This window comes from Chiloscyllium plagiosum, unplaced genomic scaffold (assembly GCF_037043375.1).
Source record: "Chiloscyllium plagiosum isolate Xiang-an unplaced genomic scaffold, Cpla_swu_hap1 HiC_scaffold_12, whole genome shotgun sequence".
NCBI classification, from domain to species: domain Eukaryota; kingdom Metazoa; phylum Chordata; class Chondrichthyes; order Orectolobiformes; family Hemiscylliidae; genus Chiloscyllium; species Chiloscyllium plagiosum.
In genome coordinates, this window is record NW_028270150.1 from 39,768,109 (window position 1) to 39,795,847 (window position 27,739).

The following is a 27,739-nucleotide window of genomic DNA, read 5'->3' on the forward strand; positions in this document are numbered from 1 at the left end:
GAACACACGATTATAGAAAAAGTTTTTTTTATACACAGATACCGTTCATTATCCAACTTCCATTCTTGTCAGTATGTAATTATAAGCAGGTGTCTGCAGATGCAAATAGTCCAAACGGGACCTTTTTATTTTGCCCTAGTCTGGCTACATCTCTGGTACTCTTTGATATAACATGACTGTGACTAAGGTAATCAATCCCTCCTTCTGAACCACTCTTGATCAGCTGAAACCTTCATTCATGCCTTCATTACATTCAACCATTTCAATATACTCCTAGCTGGTCCACTTTCCTCCGAAAAATTGACATCACCCAGTACCAGGTCCCATTCGCCTATCGCTTGCTGACTTACATTGTTTTTTTTTTGTCAAGCATCATCTTGATTTCCAAGTTTTGATTCTCATTTCAAATCCTTTCATGGCTTCATCCCTCCTTGCCTCTGTAACTTCCTCAAGCCCCTAAAACTGCCACTAAGACTTCTCTTAAGATACCTCTTCTGGAATACTGTGCCCAGTTCTGGTCACCCTGTTATAGAAAGGATATTACTAAGCTAGAGAGGGTTCAAAAGAGATTTACCAGGATGTTGCCAGGAATGAAGGGTTTGAGTTATAAAGAGAGGCTAGATAGGCTGGGACTTTTCTCTCTGGAGTGTAAGATGTTAAGGGGTGACCTTAAGAAGTTTATAAAATCATGAGGGGTTTAGATAAAGTAAATGGCAGGTGTCTTTTCCCTAGGTTGGAGGATTTCTAGACTGGAGGCTATATTTTTAGGTGCCAGAAGAAAGATTTTGAAAAACCATCAGGTGCAATTTTTTTTACACAGGGTGTACAATGAAATCCCAAAGGAAGTGGTGGATGCCGGTAAAGTTCCAATGTTTAAAAGAAATTTAGATAAGTACAGGAATAAGAAATGTTTGAAGAGCTATGGGCCAAGCACAGACTACTTTGGGATTAAGTAGGCTTGGACTAAAGGGTTTCCATGCTGTATGACTCTGTTCCTCGAACTCTGGTGTCTTGATCATCTTCAGTTTTGATCACTCCACCATAGGTGGCTGTACCTACATTGGCCTGGGGCCGAAGATCTAGAATTCCCTTCTTAAACGCCTTTGCCTTTATACTTCACATTTCACATTTTAGACAACCTTTAGAACATGCCTCTATGTTAAAACTTTTCACCTTCTAATCTGCTATCTACATTTGCAACTCAATGTTACCTTTTGTTCCTGAGAGCACCTTGAAGTATTTAATATGTTAAAGGTATTGTGCAAATATAAGTTGTTGGTGTTGTCAATTTCCTTTGTAAATCGGTTTCATTTCTTTAATCACGAATACTTGTCGAACATCACAGTTTAGCAATGTTGTTTACTTGTGGAATCACCACAAGACCTTGAGAAAAATGAGTGATTGATGATATATATTCACATAATAAGCTAGGTTAAAATTTAAAAGATGGTCATAATTACATAGGTCATTTTAATTCCCAGGAAACAGTTATATTTGAGTTAAGTGTGAGAATTCTAAATTGTCGAAATTTGAAATCCAAATCCAGTGCATCTCACAGGAATCTTGCCAGTTGAAAGGTGACAAGAATTTGTGGATTAAATCAGTAACTACCTTTCTGTTACTGTGTATGGGTGAAAAGAACATGTGTATCCATCAAGCTATTTTGTTAAAATTGCCAGCAATCAGACTCTCTCCTGACACCCATTTCTTACCCAACCTATAGTTTTCTCAACGAGCCCTCCCATCTCCTCCCCACCTTCCCCAATCATTCACTGCTTTTCTTTTCCGACTGCTGATCATTAAGAACTTTTCTTTTAAAAGGTCATATTGACAAAAGCTATTTATAGTCATAGAAATGCTTTCTGGAATATTTTAATATTTATCGGGGTAATTAATATCCCTGTTGATTCCCTGGCTGTGATTTTTAATGATGTTCTTTATTAAAAACTAATTTGGAACTAAAGGAATGGTTATGTTTCTGTTACAGAGTCTTTTGCTAGAAATGCGCAGGGATTTCTTACTCAGGAACCTAGAGGATGCCTTGCTGGAGGCAGAACACCAGCTGAGTATGCTTGCAGATGAGATGAGGAGGTATAATTGTTTTGACTTTAATTAATTCAATGTAATCTGACTGCTGTTAAAAGGCAATTGGATGGGTATGTGATTGGGAAGGGTTTAGAGAGATATCGGCCAGGTGCTGGCAAATGGGACTGGGATTAATTTAGGATATCTGGTCGGCATGGACGAGTTGGTCTGAAGGGTCTGTTTCCATGCTGTACATCTATATGACTTTATTTAACTCAAAATTATAGACTTATTATTGCAAATAACACGATGAATCTATTTCTCATAAATTCCATAGGCTGTGCTGGCATCAAGCTAATAAATAAAAGTTTAAACTGAACTCCCAAACTTTCTGACAAGCATACTTTTAAATTTGGCTGCTCAAAAGTATAATTTCTTTTGTAGTTCCATTGTAGGCTTTTGGTTTAGCTGTATGTGGAACATGTTTCCCCAATGCAATCCAAGGTAGCCTTGGATTTGGTAGTTTTGCAAAGGAAGACTCAAATAGGACTTAAACCATAATTTGTTTAAAAAATATCTGAGGTGTGTTTTACCCATAGGACACCTTTTTTCCTGTCTTTATCAAACTACCTTTCATAACACTTCTGGCATGTTATCTTTAAGAGCATAAGAACTAAGGTCAGGTGTAGGCCACTGTCCCCTCAAACCTGTTTTGCTATTTAATACATTCATGGTTCATTTTCAACCATAACTTTCACCTTCCCATCAACTCACTTTTGTATTCCAACATCTAGTTATCTTAGTCTTGAGTAGAATCAATGACTGAGCAAAGTCCCTGCGTCTGCCCTTTCTAAATGTCAAATATCTTTGAATGTTCAGTTCCTAGTCCTGGTCACCATGCAGCCATACTTCTGCAATGGTAATGAGATTATACCCATGTATCTCTATCTGTGCCTTTAGATCACCTAATTTGTTGCAAGTGCTGCATACATTCAGGTAGAGTGCCCTTGATTTTGACTTTTAGACATTATTCCAGATTTAGTGTTTGTCTTTGCTTCTTCTGACTTATATCCTCTTGAGCATCTTCTTGACTTGTTGTAATGAACTTTTATTTTGTTCCTGTTTGGGTTACCCCTCAGGTTCCCATCTCCTGAAAAACTAGTTAAACTTGCCCCTACAGCACTAGCAAATCTTGCTGCAAACTTATCAGCCTCAGTCCTATTAAGATGTCACCATCCAGCTTGCACAGTTCCCACCTTCCCCAGAACTAGTCCCAATTCCTCAGAAATATAATGCCCTCCCTTCTGCACCAGTTCTCCCGTCACCTCCTGTTTTGACATTGATTCCCATATTGGACAGGTGTTGCTTTTTAATTTCCTTCCCTCCTTCTTAAAATTTATTTTCAGGTCCCTTATCCCTCTTCGAACTTACAATGTTGGTACCAATGTGGACCATGGCTTCTACATGATTTTCCTCCCCCAGAAGGATGTCCTGCAGCTGTTCTGTAACATCCTTGCTCCTGGTACAGGAAGGCAACATACCATCCTGGAATCACCTTTACTGTGACAGAAATGCCTGTCTCATCCACTGACTATGGAATCCTCTATAACTTTGCTATTACGTTCTTCTTGCTCCTTCTTCCTCCCCTCTGTAGCTGAGTGATTCGTGGTGCTATGGGCTTGGTTCTGGGGGTTTAAAAAATTAAGTACAGTACATGAAGACATGTTTACTTCATAGACATGCCTATTTCATTGCAGACAGTTCGCTGACCCATCACAGATTCGGGCTGCTATAAACAAGTGGGAAAATGTTGCTGCTGATCTCAGAAACAAAATTGAATACACAAAGGTATGGGAAGTATTGATAATAATCATTTTCTTTGCTTTTATGATAATTGCATATTTTAAAGGTTAAAGCAAATTAATAACTGTATCATTAGAAGACTGTATAATGTCATCCTTATTTTAATATCTTATTCCTTTTATGAAAAATCTCACATGTTGTTGTGGCATCCTTGTGACAATTTAAGCAAAAACTCGGTCAAATACAGACTCAAATTTCTTTCCCAAATGTAATACTCTTACACAACGGTTTTGAAACTCAATGGTATGCCCAGTTTGTAAATTTGCAGCAATCCTTCTCACTACTAACTGCCCCTTTCCATTTGGCATCATTAGCAAACTTAGAGCTTTGTGCCTTTGATACCAAAGTTTACATTGGTAATATAAATTGTGAATAACTGTAGTTCCAAATATGACCTTTGCGGGATTCCATTGTCCATTTTCTGGCACTCTGAATAGCTTCCTACTGTCTACCATTTGTCTTGAATCAGCTAAGTATTTGTTTACATTTGAATGCCTTGATTGCCAATTAAATTCACTCCATATCAAAGGTGTATGTCATTGCTTTCAAAATATTTCAGCTGAGTCTTCGAGGAGCATAATCTTGATTCTTTCACTCCACATAACCTCTCCTGTTGCCACATCATAGAGGTGTAGGGAAGAATTGGAAATCAACAAAACCATATTACGAGGCAACAAGGATATAGCCGGAGACTAATTGAAAGAGCTCACAAAAAGGACAAGGGATGAATAGCTTTCTTCTGTGTCCTGCGATGCTAGGAACCTGCTGTTAAACTTTTTTGTCAAAACTAAGTTTAGCTTAATTTGATGACCTCAGATCAAAATAGTCCCTTGCTGTTATGCATTTATGTAAGTTACCAAACAATTTTCCAATACTGTCACATTGTGAGCTCCTACTATTTTGTTGTTTTTTTCTCACTTGATATTAATGTACATAACAAATAACTTGCATCCAAGACCATTTAGTAAGCCTTTTCAAGCAAATAACAAAGGGACAAGAATGTATTTCTGATGTAATTAAAATGTGAATATAAGCAACCATTGCAGATACATCAGACCATTAGGAAAACAAATGCAGTTTAAATCAGCACAAGACAAAAGGCATATGTTAGCACCAAAAGATTTTTCAAAATAACTAATGCACTTATAAACGCAAAGAAAAACAATTATCCAAAACGCACCTTTCACAGACTGGTGGACTCAAAGAAAATGTGTTTCCATCCTATAAACACATAGCTGAAAGATTTTAATCAGGCAATCACTACCCTTTTCACTGCATCTCATATTTAAATTTAGCAGTATAATTATGTTTTTTAAAAAATAATCCACTACATTATACTCATTCCTAAACATATGCAGCCGATAGCTAAAGATTCCACATTCATTTGGAAGGAATTCATTACATCTATTGTGATTGTCATGGCTTCTGTTTACCTCAGTAGACATTTATTCACTGTTCACTTTCTTTTGCTGCCTCCATCTTCTCTCACATTTATTTTGCAGCCTCCATCCCTCTCTCACCACTCTTTTGCAACCTCCCACCGACTCGAGCTTCCCTCTTCCACCTTCAGCCTCCATTTCTCTCTCTCCACACTCCTCGACCCTTGCCCTCTTTCTCTCCCTCTGGCTCTCACCCCTCTAACCTTTACAGCCTCACTCTCTCCCTGCGTTTGCAGACTTCCTTTCTCTTTCAGTTAAACCTTCTCTCCCTCTTTGCTACCCTAATACATGCAACCTCTTTGTCTAGCTATCATTTGCACTCCCTGCTACATTATCTCCCATTATCTCATTCTCCTTCCCAGCCCTTTTTTTGTTTCCTTACCCCCAACCCCTGCAGCTTCCTCTCTCTGTTTTCCTGACCCCTACCCCTAGTCCTGCAGCTGCCCACTCTCACTCCCACCCCTTTCTCTTCCTCCTTCATTCCTGCACTACCCTCTCCCCACATCTTTGCAGATTGTCATGTCTCTTCCTTTCAACTCCACAGCCACCCCAACCCTTGCAAACTACGTACCTCTACCACGCGCCCCCCACCACAAGCCCTGCAGCCTACCTGCTTCTCTCTATCACCCTGTAGCCCCTGATACCAATAGCTTTCTCTACCTCCGTAATCTCCCTTCTCTCTTTTCTCCCCCAATTTCTGCAGCTATCATCTCTCCCACCCCCATACCCAAGGCACTATACATTAGGCTACTTAATAAGGAAGAACAAATGGTTTTGCAAATAGTATATTAACATGAATAGAGAATTGGCTAACTAATAGAAGATAGAGAGTTGGAATAAGTGGAGCTTTTTCAGAACGCTGACCTGCAACAAGTGGTGGGCCACAGGGATCAGTGCTGGGGCCAGATATATCTTAAAGATTTGATGATGAGAAATGTGAACGTACTATAGCCAATTTATGAATGACACAACAAGGTTATAGACACATTAAGTGAATAGGCAGAAATTTAGCAGATGGAATAGGGGCGGTACGGTGGCTCAATGGTTAGCACTGCTGCCTCACAGCACCAGGGTCCTAGGTTCGATTCCAGCCTCGGGCGACTGTTTGTGTGGAGTTTGCACATTCTCCCCGTGTCTGCGTGGGTCTCCTCCGGGTGCTCCAGTTTCCTCCCACAGTCCAAAGATGTGCAGATCAGGTGAATTGGCCATGCTAAATTGCCCATAGTGGTTGGTGCATTAGTCCCATAGTGGTTGGTGCATTAGTCAGAGGGAAATAGGTCTGGGGTTACTCTTCAGAGGGTCAATGTGGACTGGTTGGGCCGATGGGCCTGTTTCCACACTGTAGGGAATCTAAACGTGGGGAAATGTGATCTTATTGCAGGAAGAATAAAGGAACTAAATAGTATTTAAATGGAGAAAGACTGCAAAAAGAAATAGTTCAGAGGGATTTGGGAGTCCTCATCCATAAAGCACAAAATGCTAGCATCCAAGGAGGAGCTGGAGAAATAAAGAAGGCAAATGGAATTGTAGTCTTTTTTAAAAGGGAATGGTGTATAAATGTAGGGGAGTCTTGTCCTAACTGTACAAGGCACTAGGCAGACCACAGATGAATACTGTGAACAAATTTGAACTCTTTTTGAGAAGATTTGTAGCTCAGGTTGAGGTTCTGGATATAAGTTTGCTTGCTAGTGATAGTGGGTCATTTTGTTTTGTGGCTACTTGATGTTCATTTATCCTGGTGGCTAGTTTTCTGCTTGTTAGTCCAACGTAGTGTTTGTTACAGTCCTTGCATGGTAATTTGTAAATGACATTTGTTTCACTTATCTGTATAGCACCTCTAAAGTTCATTAGCTGCTGTTTTAGTGTGTTGGTGGGTGTGTGGGCTACCATGATGCCAAGAGGTCTGAGTAGTCTGGCAGTCATTTCTGAGATGTCTTTGATATAGGGGAAAGTGGCTAGGGTTTCTGGCTGTGTTTTGTCTGCTTGTTTGGGTTTGTTGCTGAGAAATCAGCAGACTGTATTCATTGGGTACCCATTATTTTTAAATATGCTGTATAGGTGATTTTCCTCTGCTCTGTGTAGTTGCTCTGTGCTGCATTGTGTGGTGGCTCATCAAAGTAATGTTCTGATGCAGCTTCGTTTGTGGTTGCTGGGATGATTGCTTCTGTAGTTCAGTATTTGGTCCGTAGTTGTTGTTTTCCTGCAGACACTGGTTTGAACTTCCCTATTCGCTATTTGCTCTACAGTGACATGTAGGAATGGCAGTTTGTGTTGTTGGAAATGACTGCAAGACTACTCAGAAATCTTGACATCATGGTAGCCCACAAACCCACCAACACACTAAAACAGCAGCTAATGAACTTGAAAGACCCTATACAGGCAACAAGCAAAACGAATGTAATTTACAAAATACCATGCAAGGACTGTAACAAACACTACATTGGACAAACAGGCAGAAAACGAGCCACCAGGATACATGAATATCAACTTGCCGCAGAAAGACATGACCCACTCTCACTAGTATCCTTACATACAGATGAGGAAAGACACCACTTCGACTGGGACAACACATCGAGCCTAGGACAAGCCAAACAGAGACACGCATGAGAATTTCTAGAAGCATGACATTTCAACCGGAACTCTATCAACAAACACCTCAACTTGGACGCCATTAACCACCCTCTGAGAAAAAGAGCAGGAAATGACATCACTGACCCAAGGAAACCTAAACACATAAATAGAAAGCGGGTCATAACACCAGTGCTTCACTGGAGGCTAACTGATGATGTTACCTAGTATGGCGACGAAATGTATGAAAACGAACCTTGTCGCTCAGCGAGCAAACTTACATCCAATTTTGAGCCCCTCATCGAAGGAAAAATATACTGGCATTGGAAACAGTGCAGAGAAGATTCATGAGACTGATACCAGGTATAGAGAGACTGTCTTGAGGAAACCTTGAGAAGATTGGGTCTGTACTCATTGGATTATAGAAGAACAAGAGATGATCTTATTGAAACATGCAAGGTTCTTAGATGACTTGACAAGGTAGAAAGTTGTTACTCATTGTGACAGAGTCTAGGATGAGAGTGCATAATCTTAAAGTAAAGGGCATTAAGCATATCCAAGGCGGAGATAGAGATTTTTAATCAGTAAGGGAACAAAGGGTTATGGGAAAATGGCAGAACATTTAGAAGGATGATGGGTATCTCATTGAAACGTAATACTAAGAGGCCTCGATAGAATGGAAGTGGGGGAGATGTTTCCACTAGTAGAAGTGACTAGGACTTGAAGGCACAGCCTCAGAGTGAAGGGATTACCCTTTAGAACTGAGATGAGGAAGAACTTCTTCAGCTAGAGTGGTGAATCCGTGGAACTTATTGCTGCAGACGTCACTGAATATATTTAAGACCAAGATACATTAGCTCTTGATTAATAAAGAGATCAAGGGTTACAAGGCGAAGGCAGAAGAATGGGGTTGAAAAACATATCAATCATGATTGAATGGCAGAACAGACTTGAAAAGTCAAAAGGCCTAATTCTGCTCCTATATCTTAACATTCTTTTAGTCTATCCCTCTCTCTCTTCCCTCATCGCTGCAGCCATCCTCTCTTTCTTGCCCATCTATCTCGAACTCCTGATCTGATACTCTAACCCTTCACATCTTCCTCTCCCTCTCTCCCATGCCTGACCCTTGCTACCTCTGTCTCTCTTTCTCTCACTCCATCTCCACCTATCGTTCTCCCCACACCCCAAACCAGTGTATTCATCCCTCTCTGTTTCCCTGCCAAGCTCACCAACCTGCACTTCTCTAATGCCACTTCTCCGGACCACACACTTGCCCCTCTCAGAACATTGTGATCTTTCACCACACTTTGTACTTTCTCACTGCTTCTTCAATGACAGGCTGGTTCTACCAACAGCAAGTACAGGAAAGAACCATCCAATGATTGGAGGAGCAGCTCTTCAGAGATACTGTCCATTCCTCTCACAGCACTTCCATGATTAAATTTTCCTTTGAGGGTAAAGTTAACCTCTGCTCATGTATGTAATATGTTCTGCTAAGAAGCCCAGGCCCTGGTAATTAGCAACATTTTGGAACAACATACTTGCGTTAGATGGGGTGCAGTGAAGGTTTATTACATTGATTTGTTAGAATGAGAATGTTGTCCTTTGACAAGAGGCTTTACAGCATGAAATATGATCTTGTATAAAATGTTTGGAAGGCTTTACACAGTAAATGTTGAGGGGCTGGTTGTCCTGGCTGCAGATTGTAACCCCATGAGCAATTGAATCAGATTAAGGACATGGCCATTTCAGATTGTTGAGGATAAATGTCTTCATTTAAAAGGTTGTGAATATTTGGAATTCTTTACCTCTCAGAGCTGTGGGTACTCAGTCATTGAATGAATTCATGTCTGAGATTTATTGATGTTTTTGGATACTGCAGGAATCTAGGATATGGGGATAGGATGGAAACATGGAGTTGTATGGGATGATCCATGATCTTATTGAATGGCAAAGCAAACCAGGAGCCATAAAGCCTTCTGTTTTTTACAATTTTATCCTATCTATTTCTACTTAATGGAGCTTGTCTATTTCCCTTCCTGTCTCAGGGTCAATAGAATTGATTCTGTTATTGCTCTCACTATCACCAGCTGGAATCAGTTAGTTAATTCAATACACAGTAAGATCAGATCTGAAACCTCCCTAAGACTTTAAGGATAAGGCTGGCACACTGAACAGTGCATGTACTCACTCATGATGATCCATGACGTGAAACAAAGGAACAAGTGATTAATAATTGGATTTTCTTTTTGTTCACCATTCAGATAAACTTCAATAGCCACATCTATCTGATCAAAAATGGAGCCAAACTGAGTAATCTGCCTACGCTCAGCAATCCTGAACCACCTACCTCACTTGCTTTGCATGTACTGGTAAGCAGGGGCAGGGTCAGCAATCACAGGTTTTAGTACTGCTCTATGCCTAGACTCCCTGACCATTCAGTTGAGTACAGTGCATCTTCCTTGATCCAAGCACAGCAGCCCCACCCCTGACTCAAGCACACCCCCTGAAGTCCCACACCACACCCCTATTGGGTGCTGATGAACTCTGTCCTTGACCCTGCTGGTAAGTAGATTGTTTTCTCTGTGCTGAAGAATCTGGATATTTGGATACTTAATGTTATAATGTAGACAATCTGTACAGATATATCAAGAGCAAACAATACTGTTGGGAACATAGGAACAGGATGAGATAGAAAGAAATGTTGTAATTTCTATTTAGCACTTAAACAGAAGGAAACAAATGTAATCATATACTTTTAACATTTGTGTTACTGGAGTATGGGTTCAAGTTAAATCCATCCAAAGTTTGTCTTCAACCTACATAACAAAATATCTGCATTCAGATTTTTTTCCCTCATTGTATTTGCCTAAAGTCTGTTTAAAAAATGTTAGTATGCATGGGAATGTTAGTAATATACAGAAACTATTCTGCGATGTTCATTTTAATTGTAGCCACATCTTTTAGCAAAGTTAAATTTTTTTGGCATTCAAATTAAAGATTTCTGTGCATTTTGTTTTCAATTCAGAACCTCACAGTTGTGTATTAATTCTTAATGGTTTTGGTTTGATGGGTTATGTATGTGTTTAAGGTAGATACTAACTTTGATTGATTAAAAGGGAACTAAAGAAAATATATTGACTACATTTCAAATTATTGCAGTTTTTGAAAATGTATCACTATATTTGGAGAGCTCCATTATCACAATGAAAGAAGGAAATGCCACTGAGTTCAGAGAGAACCCTAAAACAGTGTAATCAGAATTCTTCCAGAGTTTACTTTTGGCTTTTTCTACTTTACTTTCACTCGCATTTCCTAAAAGTGGTGGCTTATGGTGACGTTGGTGTTTGGATGGCTGACGGTCTTTGGATAACAGGGACAACTGGTAGCTTCCCATTTCAATCTTCTCAGGCTATTAAAACTTCAGTGATGCAGCATTTTCTCTGTCGTACACATAGATGTGCACAGTTGAGGCCCATTATAGTGCCCAACAATCGATTTCAGTACAAGTGAGGCATCGCAAGCGTGTGAACTGGGAACCATTCGATCACTCAAGTCTGCTCCTCAATTCAGTAAGATCATTGGCTGATTTGTTTGTATTCCGAATGCCACATTCCTATTTGCTCCTGATAACCTTTGATTGACTTGCCTAAAAAGACTCTCTGTACCCCCGTCTTAAAATTACCTTCTGATGCAGAGTTACATAACCCAGGTTCATAGCTCCTTGAAAGTGGAGTCGCAAGTAGATAGGATAGTGAAGAAGGCGTTTGGTATGCTTTCCTTTATTGGTCAGAGTATTGAGTATATGAATTGGGAGGTCATGTTGCGGCTGTCAGGACATTGGTTAGGCCTCTGTTGGAATATTGCGTGCAATTCTGGTCTCCTTCTTATCAGAAGTATGTTGTGAAACTTGAAAGGGTTCAGAAAAGATTTACAAGGATGTTGCCAGGGTTGGAGGATTTGAGTTATACGGAGAGGCTGAACAGGCTGGGGCTGATTTCCCTGGAGCGTCGGAGGCTGAGGGGTGACCTTATAGAGGTTTACAAAATCATGAGGGGCATGGATAGGGTAAATAGACAAAGTCTTCTTCACTGAGTCGGGGAGTCCAGAACTAGAGGGCATAGGTTGAGGGTGAGAGGGGAAAGATATAAAAGAGACCGAAGGGGCAACCTTTTCACGCGGAGGGGGTACATGTATGGAATGAGCTGCCAGAGGAAGTGGTGGAGGCTGTTACAATTGTAACATTTAAGAGGCATTTGGATGGGTATATGAATAGGAAGGGTTTGGAGGGATGTGGGGCTAGATTGGGTTGGGATATGTGGTCAGCATGGATGGGTTGGACCGAAGAGTCTGTTTCCATGCTGTACATCTTTATGACTCTATGACTCTAAATAACTTGTCTTCATCTCAAACCTGAAGCAGCTATGACTAATTTTAAAATGTTGCCCACAAAGTCGAAAAGGGTGGCACTGGAAAGCACAGCAGGTCAGGCAGCATCCAAGGAGCTGAAGAGTCAATGTTTTGGACATTAACTCAGAGTCAGTTCCTTTCCATATCAAACTTGTCAAGATCATTCAAGATCTTATAAGCTTCACTCATCCTAAGTATCAGTCAAGTAAACCTCCTGTAAACTTCCTCAATGCATTTACATTTTTCCTTAAATAAGGAGGCCAAACTACACACAATGTCCAAGATGTGGTCTCAAAAATGCACTGTAATACCAAAGTTTAACACTCTTACTTTCATGCTCAGTTCCCCTTGTAATAAAACATAGCATCTTGTTAGCTTTCTTGATTATGTGCTGTTGCTGCAACCCAACTTCTTGTGACTCGTGCACCAGAATACCTAAAACTCTCTACACTTCAGAATCCTGCTGTCCTTCCCAATTAAACGATATTATGCTTCATCATTTTTCTGCTAAAGTGAGCAGCTTCACTTTTTCCCATACTATAATATATTCATCCCCCAGTTTTTTTTAACCCACTTATACAACTGAGCTATGTCCATCTTAAGTCTTTTTCGCAACATACTTTCTTCCCTATGTTGGTGCTGTCCACAAATTTAGCTACCATGCCTTTGTTCCTGCTATCAAATTCATTGATATAAATTGTAAAATGTTGAGACCCCAGCACAGACCCCTATGGGTCTCTACTTGCCACATCGTGACAATTAGATAAATACCCATCTGTGCATACTCTTTGTTTTCTGCCAGCCAGCCAATCTTTTATCAATGTTAATATTACGCCATATACCACAAGCTTTTGTTTTCCACATTAACCTTTGATGGAGCACCTTATCAAATGCCTTATGGAAAACAAAATGCAGTAAATCTGTAGTCTCCACTTTACACACAGTATGCGTAATCCCTTCAAAAACTCCAGTAAATTGGTCAAACATGATTTCCCTTTCAGAAAATTATGCTGACTCTTCCTGATAACGTTGCGTTTTTCTAAGTGTTCACTTACAATTTCTTTATTGATCGATTCCAACATCTTACCTACGACAGACGTCAAGCCAGCTGGCCCAAAGCTTTCTGCTGCCCTCCTTTTTTGATGACCAGAGTTATATTTACCACTTTCAAATCTAATTGATCCTTTCCTGAATCTAGAGAATTTTGGAAAATTAACATGACCATATCTACTATATAATTAGCGATCTCCTATTAGACCCAAGGATGAAGTCCATTTGCACCGGGGACTTATCAGCCCCTAGCTTCTTCAGGTTGCTTGGTACCCATTTCCCTCATGGTTATAATTTCATTAAGTTCATTTCTGTGTCAAATCTTCTGATTTACATTAGTTGTAGAGTTGTATTGCACAGAAACAGAACCTTCAGTCCAACTCATCCATGCCGACCAGTTATCTTAAATTAATCTATTCTCATTTGCCCCATATCTCTCTAAACCTTTTGTATTCATGGACCCATCCAGAGTCTTTTAAATGTTGTAATTGTACCACCCTCCACCACTTCGTCCAGCAGCTCATTTTGCACACACACCACCCTCTGTGTGGAAAAGCTGCCCCAAAGGTCCCATTTAAATTTTTTCCCTCTCACCTTAAACTATGCCTCTAGTTTTGGACTCCCCTACCTTGGGAAAAAGGTCTTGGCTATTCACCCTATCTATGCCCCTCATGATTTTATAAACCTCTATAACGTCACCCCTCATCCTCCGATGCTCCGGTAAAGTAGCCCCAGCCTATTCAGCTTCTCCCTATAGCTCAAATACTCCAATCCTTGCAACATACTTTTATCTTTTCCGTAAGTTTACTCTTTCAAGTTTACCAACATGACATCCCAACTCATATACTCAATGCACTGACCAATACAGGCAAGCATACCAAACACTTTCTTCACTACTCTCTACCTGCGATTCCATCTTCAAGGAACTTGCACCTCAAGGTCCCTTTGTTCGGCAACACTCCCCAAGATCCTTCCATGAATTGTATAAATCCTGCCCTGATTTACCTTACCAAAATGCAGCACCTCAGATTTTTCTAAATTACGCTCTATTTGCCACTCCTCAGCCCATCTGATTGTCCCATATTACTCTGAGATAACCTTCCTAACTGTTCACTTCAGTACTAATTTTGGTGTCATCTGCAAACTTATTAACCATTGCTTCTATATTCACATTCAAATCATTTATATAAATGACAAAAATCAGTGAACCCAGCATCAATCCTTGTGGCACACCACTGATCACAGGCCTCCGGTCTGAAAAACAGCCCTCCACCACCACCCTCTGTCTCCTAACCTCAAACCAATTTTGCATCCAAATGGCTAGCTCTCCCTGGATTCCATGTGATCTAACCTTATAAGTCTACCATGTGGAACCTTGTCGAACATCTTCATCAATCTTCTTTGTCATTTCTTCAAAAAACTCAATCAAGTTAGTGAGACATGATTTACCATGTACAAACGATATTACTATCTCTAATCAGTCCTTTTCTTTCCAAATACACACAAATCCTATCCCTCAGAATCTCCTCCAACAACCTGCTCACCATTGACATCAGGATCATTGGTGTCTCGTTCCTTACTTTTCCTTACCATCTTTCTTAAATAATGGCACTGCGTTAGCCACCCTCCCGTCTTCTGGCACCTCACCTGTGGCTATTGATGATACGAATATCTCAGCAAGGGGCCCAGCAAACACTTCCCTAGCTTCCCACAGAGTTCTGGGATACATCTGATCAACTCCCAGGCATTTATCCGCCTTTAAGCGTTTTGTGATGTCCACCACCACCACCTCTATAATATGGATATTTTTCAAGATACGACAATTTATTTCTCCCATTATCCTGTGGGTCCCCATGGCCTTGTTCATCTTTGAGGGGCCCTATTCTCGCACTAGTTATTCTTTTGCCCTTTATGTATTTGTAACTCTTTGGATTCTCCTGAAACCTGTTTGCAAAGCGATTTCACCTCCCCTTTCTGCCCTCCCGATTTCCTTCTTGAGTATACTTCTACTGCCCTTACACTCTTCAAGGGTTCCACTTGATCCCAGCTGTCTATACCTACTGTATGTCTCCTTTCTTTTCTTGACCAGAGCCTCAATTTCTCTTGTCATCCAGCATTTCCTACACCAGTCTCACCCTTCACACTAACAGGAACATACTGCAAGTGGACTCTTGTTATCTTATTTGAAAGCCTCCCACTTTCCAAGCATCCATTCATCTGTAATAGCCTCTCCCAATCAACATTTGAAAGTTCTTGCCTAATATTATCAAAATCGACCTTATTCCAATTTAGAGCTTTAACTTTTAGGATAGGTCAATCCTTTTCCTCACTATTTTGAACTAATAGAATTATGATCACTGGCTCCAGCATGCTCCCGCACTGACATCTCAGTTACTTGCCCTGCTTTATTTCCCAAGAGAAGGTGAAGTTTTGTTCCTTCTCTAACAGGTACATCCACATACTGAATAAGAAAATCTTCCTGTAGACACGTAACAAATTCCTGTCCATTCAAGCCCTTAATGGTAGACCCAGTCTTTGTTTGGAAAAGTTAAAATCCCCTATTATTACAACCCTATAATTCTTACAAAAATCTGAGATCTCCTTACAAATTTACTTCTCAATTTCCCACTGACTGTTGGGGGCCTATTGTACAATCCCAATAAGGTGATAATCCCTTTCTTATTTCTCAGTTCCACACAAATAACTTCATTGGACGTACTCACAGGAATATTCCCCCTAAGTACATCCATAATATTATGTTCATGCCACTCCCCCCCCCCCCCCCATTCCTTCCTATAGCATCCATACCACTTGAATATTAAGCTGCTAGCCCTGCCCTTCCCTGATCCACGTTTCTAAAATAGCTATGATATCCCAGTCCCATATTCCCAACCATATCCTGAGTTCATTTGCCTTACTTGTCAGGCCTCTGGCATTGCAATAAATGCAGTTTAATTTATCAGTCTTATCTCTGCCTTGCTCTTGCCTACATTGACTACTTGACTTGCTCCTCTTCTCAACTGTGCCAACTTCAGACCTTTCTCATTTCTCTGATGATTAGAATGTTTTCTGTATCTTCCTCTGTAGTGAAGAAAGAAGCCGTTTTTTTTTATTTATCCATCATTTCCTTATTATCTGCTATGACTGTCCCAGTCACACTTTACTCACTTTACATATGCTTTTCCTTTTTAAATATCTGTAGGAACTCTTGCTATCCATTTTTACACTTGTATCTAGCTTACTTTCATACTCTGATCATCCTCCTGATTAATCTTTTAGTCAGTCTCTGCTGTTAAAAATGGGACCTTCAGTGTCTGTGAGATTTCAAGACACCTCGTTTTTACAGTATGCTTAATTATTAGTTCTGTTGACTTCCTTGGATACTTTTGTATATCATCCAAGAGGTAATACTTATCATGTAAGTATAGGGAATGAGTAATGAAAAGTGAAAGTTGTTTGACTGTGAGGCGGATTATGTCCAATATGTAAACCTCACCTTATTAATGTGCATTATTCAAGCACTTCCTATCAGGGAATTACTGAATAATGGTTGGATCATAAATACTGACTATCTTAGCTCTTCCATAAATCAGGATCGATAATATCAATTGTAACACCCCCACTGCTTGCTGTGCTGAGAACAGCTAATATCAGTATAGAGGATAAATTAAACCACATCTGTCTGGCTTAGCTACAATGTAGTCTTTATAGCGATTTGGAAAGAAAGTTTAATACTAGGAATATTCTTTACTTATCTACAACTTTATCTGTGTGATATATTTAACTTACATTTGTAGAAATCTCAAAGGAAAGCAAGCTCTCAGTATTTACCAGAGTCTCAGCCTTCTCTACAATTGCATGATGTAACCACAACCGCTACCGCAGCCACTGCACCATCCAGTATCTTACAAGGTTATAGAAACAGGTCGGTATTAAACCAATTTCAAGTTTGTTTGGTACTGATGTCTGAATGGAGTCAATCTGATTACCATTGAATGTACATACTGATTATAGGGTAAGAGCATCTCCAGTAGGCTACTGGTTACAATAAATTTAAAATGTTACAGCTGATTATCATCAACCTCCTACCATTGAAATCTTGTTTTCTTCCAGAATTGAATATCGTGAAAACTGAACAATATGCTATTCCAATTTGACTTCCTTTTAGCTGCTACAATATTGATATTGTTTCATTAGAATCCCAAACTGTTATAAATGATTTAAATCTACATAGTTGTCAGTGCTGGTGATTACAAACATATTCAATTTATCTTTTAACTGTGCACGAACAAAGAGGTTCCATTGCCATATGTATTGAGCTTGGTGATCTCAGTTCAGTCATTGGGATTGCAATATGTCTGTATTGTTTCTGGATTAAGCAAGGAATAACATAACAGGAATCCATTCATAATTGCAAATGACTGACCCTTTCTAAAATTGTGTGCACAGGAATTAGAGACCAAGAGTTTGCAAGGTTCCTTTGTCTTCCAGTGGATGAGGTATTGGAAGGCACTCTTAGTGCTGTAATCCAGAAAGTTACAAATTCCAGGATGCAATGGCAGAAAATTGATGGCAAAAGAAAGATGTAAAATTTTGTTTCTGTTTAAACTAGGTGTAGAAGGTAGAATCCATTATGGGCTCTATCAGTATTTTGTTTTCTTCCAGTGACAATAAATTTAAGTTGATTAATTCTACCATTATTATATCCTTTCTTGTTCCTTGAATTATGCAAAGAAGGAAAGCAGTTAAATGATGCCTGTAGAACTTTGATTTTTCTTCCCTTCGTAGGTAACTAAGAAACATGACTTTGTGTCTGAAAATTTCAGTAACTAAACATATGATATGAATTTATGCAATTAAATTATGTATTTCACACTTTAACATCCAATATCAGAATGTTTAGGAAAGAGACATTATCAGTGAAAATTTAAAGGTACACATTTATAGAAATGACAGACCAGAAAGTATTTTGAAAATGTTGCAGTGTCATGGTGCAATTCAGTACTGCTCTAAACCAACAGCCTTGATTTTTGCGCTCACGTTCTGGAGTGGGACTTGAACTCTGAACCTTATTATCCATATCTTCAACTGTTGTTTGCTTTGCTGTTCTTCTAAAATGTATTTTAATTTAGATAATAATGATATTGACTTGCTCTTGAATTGATCATTTAACCACATTGGCTTTGTTTGACTACATACCTTTCTCTTAACTCTGGGGAAATTACTTAGTGAAGTTGCTCAATCGACCTGACTCAGGTCTACCATCAAATTTGCAAATGTAGTCCTCTTGAGATCTAGAAGTATCACTGCATTTTTGTCAACTTCAATTGAATCTAATGATACTTTAGTCACAGTTGTTGAGGTATTTGATATGATATCAAGGTTGTCACACATACTGAACAAGGGTTCCTGATTAACTCTAATTACCTCCCTATCATGTTCTGTAAAGTAACCATTTTATTTTATTTACAAATCTGTTGATCGTTGGCCCTCCAAATTAGAAGGCATGCCAGTGATATAACATAGCCCTAAGAAAATTAAAATCTCCCAATCTATAGATTTCCAGATTTAAATTACTTCATGTAGTAGCATTTTTTTCCTTTACTATCCAGCATCAAAACAGGATATATCAATTTGTTGTTTTTGAATTTCTACTCCTTTCAAGACCTCAGTGAATAAGGCTTATTTCTAATGGAGGCACTAGATATGTCAGCTATATGGCTGCTAGAGGCAAATGACTAAGCACTAACTTTTTTGACTCTAGAGGCACAGATTAGTTGGCATGAGTCATGTTTCGTTGGCAATTGTAAGTTTAGATTTCTTAGTTTTCTTAATTTTACAACATAAGTTGCCAGTAAATTGTCAGTCCTATTTAGCAAAGGCTAGAACAATGCAACATGGGAAGAATATTTTGTTGCACAGATCTGGTAGGAACTTTGATACTTACTTTAGATGCTATGGCCTCGAATCTGGCTATGCAGCATAGTCATTTTTGCTATAATGCATGTGTCTTCAATGCAAATTGGCTTTAACACAATTGAAGTATTTAGATCGTTACCTGTATTGACTACAACGCGATTCTGGCCCCATTTGTTTAAATGACGCAGTTTTTTGCAGGATTTTCTTATAATGCAAGATCGCACGAGAATAGAACATTATATCAGAACCAACTGTAGTTTTTTTCAGGGTGCATACTGGGGAGCCATTAAGTAACTTTCTAAGTTTCCAATTTAATAATCAGAGAGGAGAAACGCACTGGAAGTGGACTCATGCCATATTATTAAAAGCCAAAATAATCAGCATACAGTGCCCTTGCCTGAGACAGGCATTAAGCCCTCTATGTTAGCAAATAAAGGACCTACAAAGTAATGGTTCTGAGGCTAGTATTGCGAGATTGATTTGTCATAAGACTGTTGGAGATAGCAGCAGTCAGAAAAAGCAGTTCTATGTGCAGCCAACACATACACTCCTTGAAAGGACAATGCATTAGGCCACAACCAAAAAGTATAGTTATAAAATATATCTGCCTGAATATGGAACAATAGTATTTGTTCTAACCCTAAACTCAAAGACCATGGCCAGTGAAGCTAGTGTCCTGCCCTACTATCACCCCAATTTCCACAGCTACCCGATATCACTGGGTAACTTCTGATTCCTCACCTCTTGGATTGTGTGAGCCTTTCTCATCTCTTACCTACTGGCAGCTGCTGACATTGCTCCTTCTCAATATTTGCTCACTTCATTTGCAAACTCCAAGTTATTGTCTGCAGGTTACCAACTCAGTGGTAAGAAAGTCCAAGACCAATATTGGCTGTGTATTGGGATTCAGACACTGGGATGATTGCCTGAATAAAATGAATTTCTAGACCATTGTCGTACATTACAGTCAGTTCTATAACGCAATGATTGTGTTCTTATGCAACTCCGTGTTATAGAAAAATCATGCTTTAGAAACAGCGCTTAAAGTGTTAGTGGTGTAATCGCGTTACAGCCAATACATGTTTTAAAAGGTCATGCTGTAGAAACAGTGTTCCCAATTCACCAATCACATTACAGCGAATTTGCATTGACGAAACGTCAATAACAGAACAACGTACTATGTAATTGTGTGATATTTTCCTTGCAGGTCAGAATTAAGCGGTTTAATTGATCAAGGGCAAACTGAACAGAAAATGTGGACAAGTCTTGAAAATCACAAGGCCTGTAAGCAGTTGATGCAGCAGCAGGTATAAAATGACATCAGATAATGATTGTATTTCTATGGTGTGGTTACTGACATAAAGATCTACAATGCATTGTCTTCTGATTTGGTGACTAACTGATTTCACTATTTTAAATGCACTTCTTTCAAGCATGCAATCAACATATTTCAAAATAATTTTTAAAACTGGGGGTCTTCACAGTGAGTTCATCTCTGTGTGATGTTACTTCTTACACATTAGCAAGGTTGTTAGTCAATGCTGATTTAACCTGTCCTCTGAGGACAGCAGCAGAGACTGGGAAAATTAACTGCAATCCCTGCTGGTGATTGCTGTCTGGTGATCCAAGCTCAAAAATACACAGGTAAACTATCATTGGGTTTACTGAATAATAAAACAGCCTTTCAGCATTTTATGGATTCTGTGGAGTAGAAGATGGTGCAAGGTGAGATGGTATTGCATCCGTAGTTATATCGTATGATGCATGTATTCGGTTTCATTCACTTCAATGGAATTGGACATCTTATGGGTTGTATAGTAGGTAGGTCATCCTCACATTATCCAATTTGATCCAAAGCACAAGCTATATTTGTGCCCCATATATGAATAATTGACCAATTTGCCAAATTACTAAAGAACTGGATGTCCCTATTGAGTTGTTTTACATTTGGAGCACTGCTTTGAGAAAAAAATTGGTGAATAAAGGAAGGGGCATCTGAAGACGGACAGGGAAATCAATATCAGAAAGTGATAGAGAAACTTGGCTGGTGCAGTAACATCTATGGAGAGAAACAAAGTTAACGTTTCGACTTCAGTGAGTCTTCTTCCGCCTTTGTGGGCGGCACGGTGGCACAGTGGTTAGCACTGCTGCCTCACAGCGCCAGAGACCCGGGTTCAATCCCCGCCTCAGGCGACTGACTGTGTGAAGTTTGCACGTTCTCCCCGTGTCTGCGTGGGCTTCCTCCGGGTGCTCCGGTTTCCTCCCACAGTCCAAAGATGTGCAGGTCAGGTGAATTGGCCATGCTAAATTGCCCGTAGTGTTAGGTGCAGGGGTAAATGTAGGGTATGGGTGGGTTGCGCTTCGGCGGGGCGGTGTGGACTTGTTGGGCCGAAGGGCCTGTTTCCACACTGTAAGTAATCTAATCTAATCTAATCTTATCTTTTCATTCTGAAGAAGAGTCCTTGGGCTTGAAAAATTAACTCTGTTTCTCTCTCAACAGATATTGTCAGACCTGCTGAGTTTCTCCAGCATTGTCTGAGTTTGTTTCAATTCTCCAGCACCCACAAGTTTTGCCATCTGCAGTACAGAGGGACCTCAATTATCCGAAGGATATGGGCAGAGAGTATTTCTATCAGTTAATCGAATTCTGGATCTTTAAATGCCGGAAAACATAGTTTAGCTGAGCATCGAGACATTGTGATTTTGCCGGATAATCCGATATTCGGATAATTGAATGCCGGATAATCAAGATTTCTCTGTATATTGCTTTTATGTGAAGAGGAGTAATGGAGCATATCGTTGCTCCTTTGGTCACTTCATACAATATGTCTGAATGGCATCCCTAGCAATTTTTAACAAATTCCGTTACAACTAGCTCCTCACTTCAAGTACAGCACAGATATAATAAATATTCTGAAAAGCTATTCTGGTCCAACTCTAAAATTAAATCTTGAAACACTTGTGATGTTAGTTTCAAAATATACGAAAGCTTAAAATTCCTCACGTTTTAATCCATTCCTACTTTATGTTCAAGAGTTTTGAGGAAGACCCTTGCGTCATTTGCCATGAGGAATTAGTTCCCCCGAAGGATTGCTATGAACTGGAATGCAAACATATTTTCCACAAAAAGGTGGGTGTACTTCTATAACTTGAAAGTACAGCTGTAAATCTTGTTGAGCACTAATTGTTATCTAGATTTCCACCAACTAGAAAAATTGTGATGTAAATGAAAAAGCATGTATACTTTATATATATGTAACTGAAAAATTCAAAGGCTGAAACCTCCTCCAACTACGTCTTGGACCATGTACTAATGTAGTTGGTCACTTGATATATGTGTGTGATAATCCCATTGTTCAATCTCAGATCATGACACAAACAGCATATTGGGAAATTTCTATTTCACTATTCAAATTAGTAAAGTTCAGTCTGTTGTATGAAATATCCAGAATATCATACACAACTGGGAGATCCAGGATTGTTTTACTGTCTGAAGACAAATGTTTTCATAAATTGTTTCTGTCCCTCTGTATTTATGACCAACAAGAATATGTGCACAGGCTTCGTTGAAGTTAGACAGTGTACCCAGGAGACAGCAAGGTCTACAGATGCTGGAGATCAGAGTTGAGAGTGTGTTGCTGGAAAAGCACAGCAGATCAGGCAGCATCCAAGGAGCAGGAAAATCGATGTTTCAGGCCGAATGATGATTCCTGATGAAGGGCTCCGGCCTGAAACGTCGATTTTCCTGCACCTTGGATGCTGCTTGACCTGCTGTGCTTTTCCAGCAACACACTCTCAATTTTGTATACTCAGTCAAATTTGTTGTGTTACGTGTTTAAAGTATACTATTGACTCCATAATTAAGCAACCACAAAAATATTTTTTAAGAACGACTTTGATACCCATCTCCAAACTTGCTTTTGAACATAGCAGAATTGCTTAAGTAGCAAAGAATGAGCACCACCCAGAAAAACATTACAGCAATGTCAGTTCTCATGTTCACTCAAACTATTGACCTGTGAATAGCTCATTTAAAAATAATGTGGTCAGTTAAATATCTGCAGTTTACAAATAAAGCTTAAATTTAGCTAAGTGATTGATGATAGCAATTATTCCATACTGGGAAAATGAGAAATCTGGTTAAAGTTCAGCTTCTATTAAAACTAAAAGCTATACATGTACAAATGCAGAACTTGGGAAATTAATTCTAATCTGTTGTGCATAACACCACGGTAATTCTTTTCAGAATAACTTTATTATCTTGAAATGTGCTATCTCCATCTTCGCTAATGTCCTTTAGGGAAAGAAACTGCCATTCTTGTCAGGCCTGACTTATATGTGACTCCAGACCCACAGCAGTGGGATCAAATCTTAACTGCCCTCTGGGCAATTAGGAATGGGCAATAAATGATGCCCCAGCTAGCAATGCCCACATCCCATGAATGAAGAATTTTTTAAAAGTTTCTTAGTAGAGTTCCCATGGGGTTTGTTCGATATGTATTAATGAACTCAACCTTTCTTATATTGGGTGCAATGATGCAAAGTTTGGAAGAATTGTGAACTGTGAGAATAGTGTAGAACTTAAAGGAAAAGCTGCAAATTTAATGCGTGTGCAGGAGTGGAAGGATCCAAAGTATAAGCACATAAATCATTGAAGGTGGCAGTCCAGATTGCAAACATGGTTTTAATAAAATATGCTATACTTTAGGCTTTAGTAACAGTGACAGTATTAAAGTAAGGAAGTTATATTAAACTAGTACAGAGCATTAGTTCAGCTTCAGCTGCATATTGTGTCTGCTATTGGATGCTACACTTTAGAAAGGGTATGATGGTATTAAAGTGAGTGCAGAAATGATTCACAAGAATGATCCTTGGATAGGAATTCTGTTACAAAGATTGGAGAAAATTTGATTTTTTTTTGGATAACGAAAGGTAATTTGATAGAGATATTCAAAATCAAGAGGGATCTGGTCAGAGTATTCAGGGAAAAAACTGCTCCCATTGATGGAAGTATTAAGAGCCAGAGGGCACAGATTTAAGATGATTGACAAAAGAAGTGACAGCAATGTGAATAAAAACATTTTCACACAGGAAATGTTTGGGATATATGTGATGCACAGCTGAGTGTGTGGTGAAGGCCAGTTCAATCAACACATTCAAGAGAGAATTAGATTATTATCTGAAAAGGAACAATGTGCAGGGGTCCAGGAATGTCACTGGGTCAATTGATCCTGCAGCAAAAAAAAATTGTGAAACTATTGTTCAATAGTTAAAAATAAATCTTGGTGGCTCAGATGCAGACATACTTAAAATTATTTTGTATACATATAGCTATAACTATATGGCCATTTAAAGTTAATTCAAATTGGCATTGCGTAATATTCTCCAAAGCTTTGCTACTATAACTTGACCTCCAGTATAATCCTTATTAACCTTAAATCATCTAATCAACATGAGAAGCATTTTATCATTCCTGCTTGGTTCCAATAAATTAATGTCATTGTTCGACTATAATTTCTGCAAGTGTCATATTGAACACAGATTAGTTCACAAGTTAGGAATCATTCTCTTGCATCCATCTGTGATAGCTATCAACATTAGTGTTTTCATAGCATTTTCCCTTCTTGAAATGTGACCCTCCAGTATGTCACATTATTGGCCAAAAAAACAGTAACTTCATGCTACTTTTTCAGATTTGAAGGCAGGCTTCAAAATTCCCTGAACGTTCAACAATTAGACTGTGTGTACAGTAATTATATTTTATGACTTTAAAAAGACAAATCAGTTGAACAGAGTACCACCCTTGCGGCAAAGTAGTACGCTCTGCATTAAATAATGATACTTCTTTTGCCATTCTGAAGCAGCTCAGTGGTTAGCACTGTTGCCTCACAGTGCCAGGGACCCAAGTTCGATTCCAGCCTCGGGCGACTGTCTGTGTGAAGTTTGCACATTCTCCCCGTGTCTGCGTGGGTTTCCTCCGGGTGCTCCGGTTTCCTCCCACAGTCACAAAAGATGTGCAGGTCAGGTGAATTGGCCATGCTTAATTGCCCATAGCATAAGATGCATTAGTCAGAGGGAAAATGGGTTTGGGTGGGTTACTTTTCAGAGGGTCAATGTGGACTTGTTGGGCTGAAGGGCCTGTTTCCACACTGTAAGGAATCTAATCTAATCTAATCAGCTGCAGGAACTCAGCCAGATGTAGGTAGATGAGCATGTGTACATGTCTAAATGAAAATGTTCATGAATCCATAATTTTCCTACAGACTGACAAAATGGGATCATGAACCAACAAACTTTAGCTAGATCTTAATCTGTTAAGCTTGACTGCTGAAGTATACTCATTTACATCCATGCCTGAATGAGAGAGAACTGTATTTGGCTGTTTAAAGAATATATTATAAGGGCTGTAGTAAAAGAACTGCCAGACGGAGATTCTTATCTAGAAAAACAGGACTCATAATTTCATATCATAAGAAGTTTATTCTTCTTCTGTGACAAATACACGATATTTTAGGCATCTGAACATGCATAACCTTGGTGCCCTGAAAAGTACTATCATTACAGCTGGCTATTTCAGCTCATACTATTAGAAGTAGCCATCTTATTTCTCGGGGCCATACTGTAATCACTGGCTCCACTCAAGGCTTATTCTCATGAGTAATGCTACAAGAGAACTTATAATGAGGAAAAAAGGATTGAACTCCCCAGTTACACACTCACAGCACTTTTATGTGCTTTTAGATTTGAAATTATGTTTAGTTCAATATAATATTATGAGCATTTTGAAGGTTTGCTTTATGCAATGTAAATTGGGCTAGAAACTGTTTCAAGTGCTGCAACTTGAACATTTCAAAGTGAAAAGATTAATTCATTTCAGATGCTCAGAAGAGATTCTAATGCAAATTTTCAGAAATAAATGAGTATTGTTATATTGGCATATTATTGGGAATAAGCAGTGCAAAAATTAAAACTGAAGAGACAAAAAAATTGAAACCTGATATCTTTAAAAAATAAATTGAAAACAATGAATACCCTTATTTTTATACATTTAGAAGGTTAATTGTAAGAATTCCATCATAAACATGGCTAAGACTCTTTTCAGATAAAATCTCAAACTTACTATTAAATCTCAAACTTATTAAGATTACTATTATGCCCAGGATATTTATTTCTAGACAAGATATGTAGTCAATGATGCTTGATGCCCAGTTTGTTTGGACAAAATATCTCATTTACAATGCAGGACTGTTAAAGAAATCATCCTATTATAACTTAAAGATACAGGACCAATTTACTGCAGTGATGGACATCAAAGCACACATCAAATCACACAATTTTAAATGGTAAATTTTCACATTATTATTTAGAAAGGTACTTGTAATATAGGTAATTTCTACCTCGCGTCCTGACATTATTCTCTAATATCTGAACGACTGTTCTTTTCTTTCCAGTGTATTGATTACTGGCTGAAGGAACAAAGCACATGCCCTATTTGCAGGATTCTTGTGCTAAAGCCAGAAGACTATCCACAGCTTTCCAAAAAATAAGATCCTTTCTTAAAGTAACATTAGACAAATTGGACTTTTAAGCAAGAAAATAGAAATTAGATTGTGGCATTACCTGTATTTGAAATGAACAAAGAGAATAAAGTTATTTAAATACTCATTTCACAGAACTTCATGGTTTGAAATATTTTGGTATTCTCTTTTCACAACATTCACTTTGACTGCAGCCAGTCCTGATTAACTTCATTATTCTTTAAAGTTTTGATGTCTGTATATATTGTTTCATGTAGTTGCTGCAGAGATGGTTTTACTTTGTTTCTAATACCAGTGTTATGGCTTTGGAATCAGGAGTGTAAATAAATGTTTTTGATTTGCATTACTCCCTGGTGAAATTTAATGTAGAAGACATGCAATAGAACTTTAGTTTACAAAACATCAATCTGCTTTATGCTATAGCCTCAAAATATGTGGTCATGCATACAATCCTATCTGACATCTGGACTCTCTCACTTCCACTTGGGACCAGATTAGCATTCAGGAGGCACAACTCTTACAGAGTAAGGAAGAATATATCTGAAGGAAGAATACACGAGGTTTGAATGTGGGACCTGTCTGGCTCAATTAGCCCTAGAAGTGCATTTACCAACTCAGACAGTAGTTTTTGAACTAGAGATCAAAGTGTATTTGTTCATTTGAAGATTCGAAGAAGAAGAAAAATAGCAACTCAGACTTACAAAGGAGCAAGAGTGAAAAAGTTCAGACAGAACATTTGAAGGAAGACAATCTGTTTGATGCAGCCAGAAGTGCAATTCAGAGAAGTTGTGAAAACCTTAGACAACATTCTGGAAAATCCTGAAGCATGAATGTTGTTAACTTCAAATTGTTTACCTTTTGGGAGAAGGTAAGAAAAAATGTATTCATTGTATGCTTATGTATTACTTTTTATTCACTTGAGGGCCA

At 38.8% G+C, this 27,739-nt stretch overlaps 1 protein-coding gene across 1 annotated transcript in view; it reads left to right on the plus strand.

The window, feature by feature from the left end:
• The window catches only part of LOC122555513 (E3 ubiquitin-protein ligase DZIP3-like), a 130,681-nt gene extending 103,732 nt beyond the window's left edge, over nucleotides 1-26,949 (plus strand). The window contains exons 19-25 of the mRNA XM_087992699.1: nucleotides 1,988-2,091; nucleotides 3,783-3,873; nucleotides 10,160-10,267; nucleotides 17,153-17,280; nucleotides 20,482-20,581; nucleotides 22,309-22,404; nucleotides 26,726-26,949. Coding sequence (XP_087848825.1) covers nucleotides 1,988-2,091; nucleotides 3,783-3,873; nucleotides 10,160-10,267; nucleotides 17,153-17,280; nucleotides 20,482-20,581; nucleotides 22,309-22,404; nucleotides 26,726-26,821 — 723 coding nt within the window. The 3' untranslated portion in view covers nucleotides 26,822-26,949. The remainder of the gene's footprint in view (nucleotides 1-1,987; nucleotides 2,092-3,782; nucleotides 3,874-10,159; nucleotides 10,268-17,152; nucleotides 17,281-20,481; nucleotides 20,582-22,308; nucleotides 22,405-26,725) is intronic.
• Nucleotides 26,950-27,739: the final 790 nt, after the last annotated feature.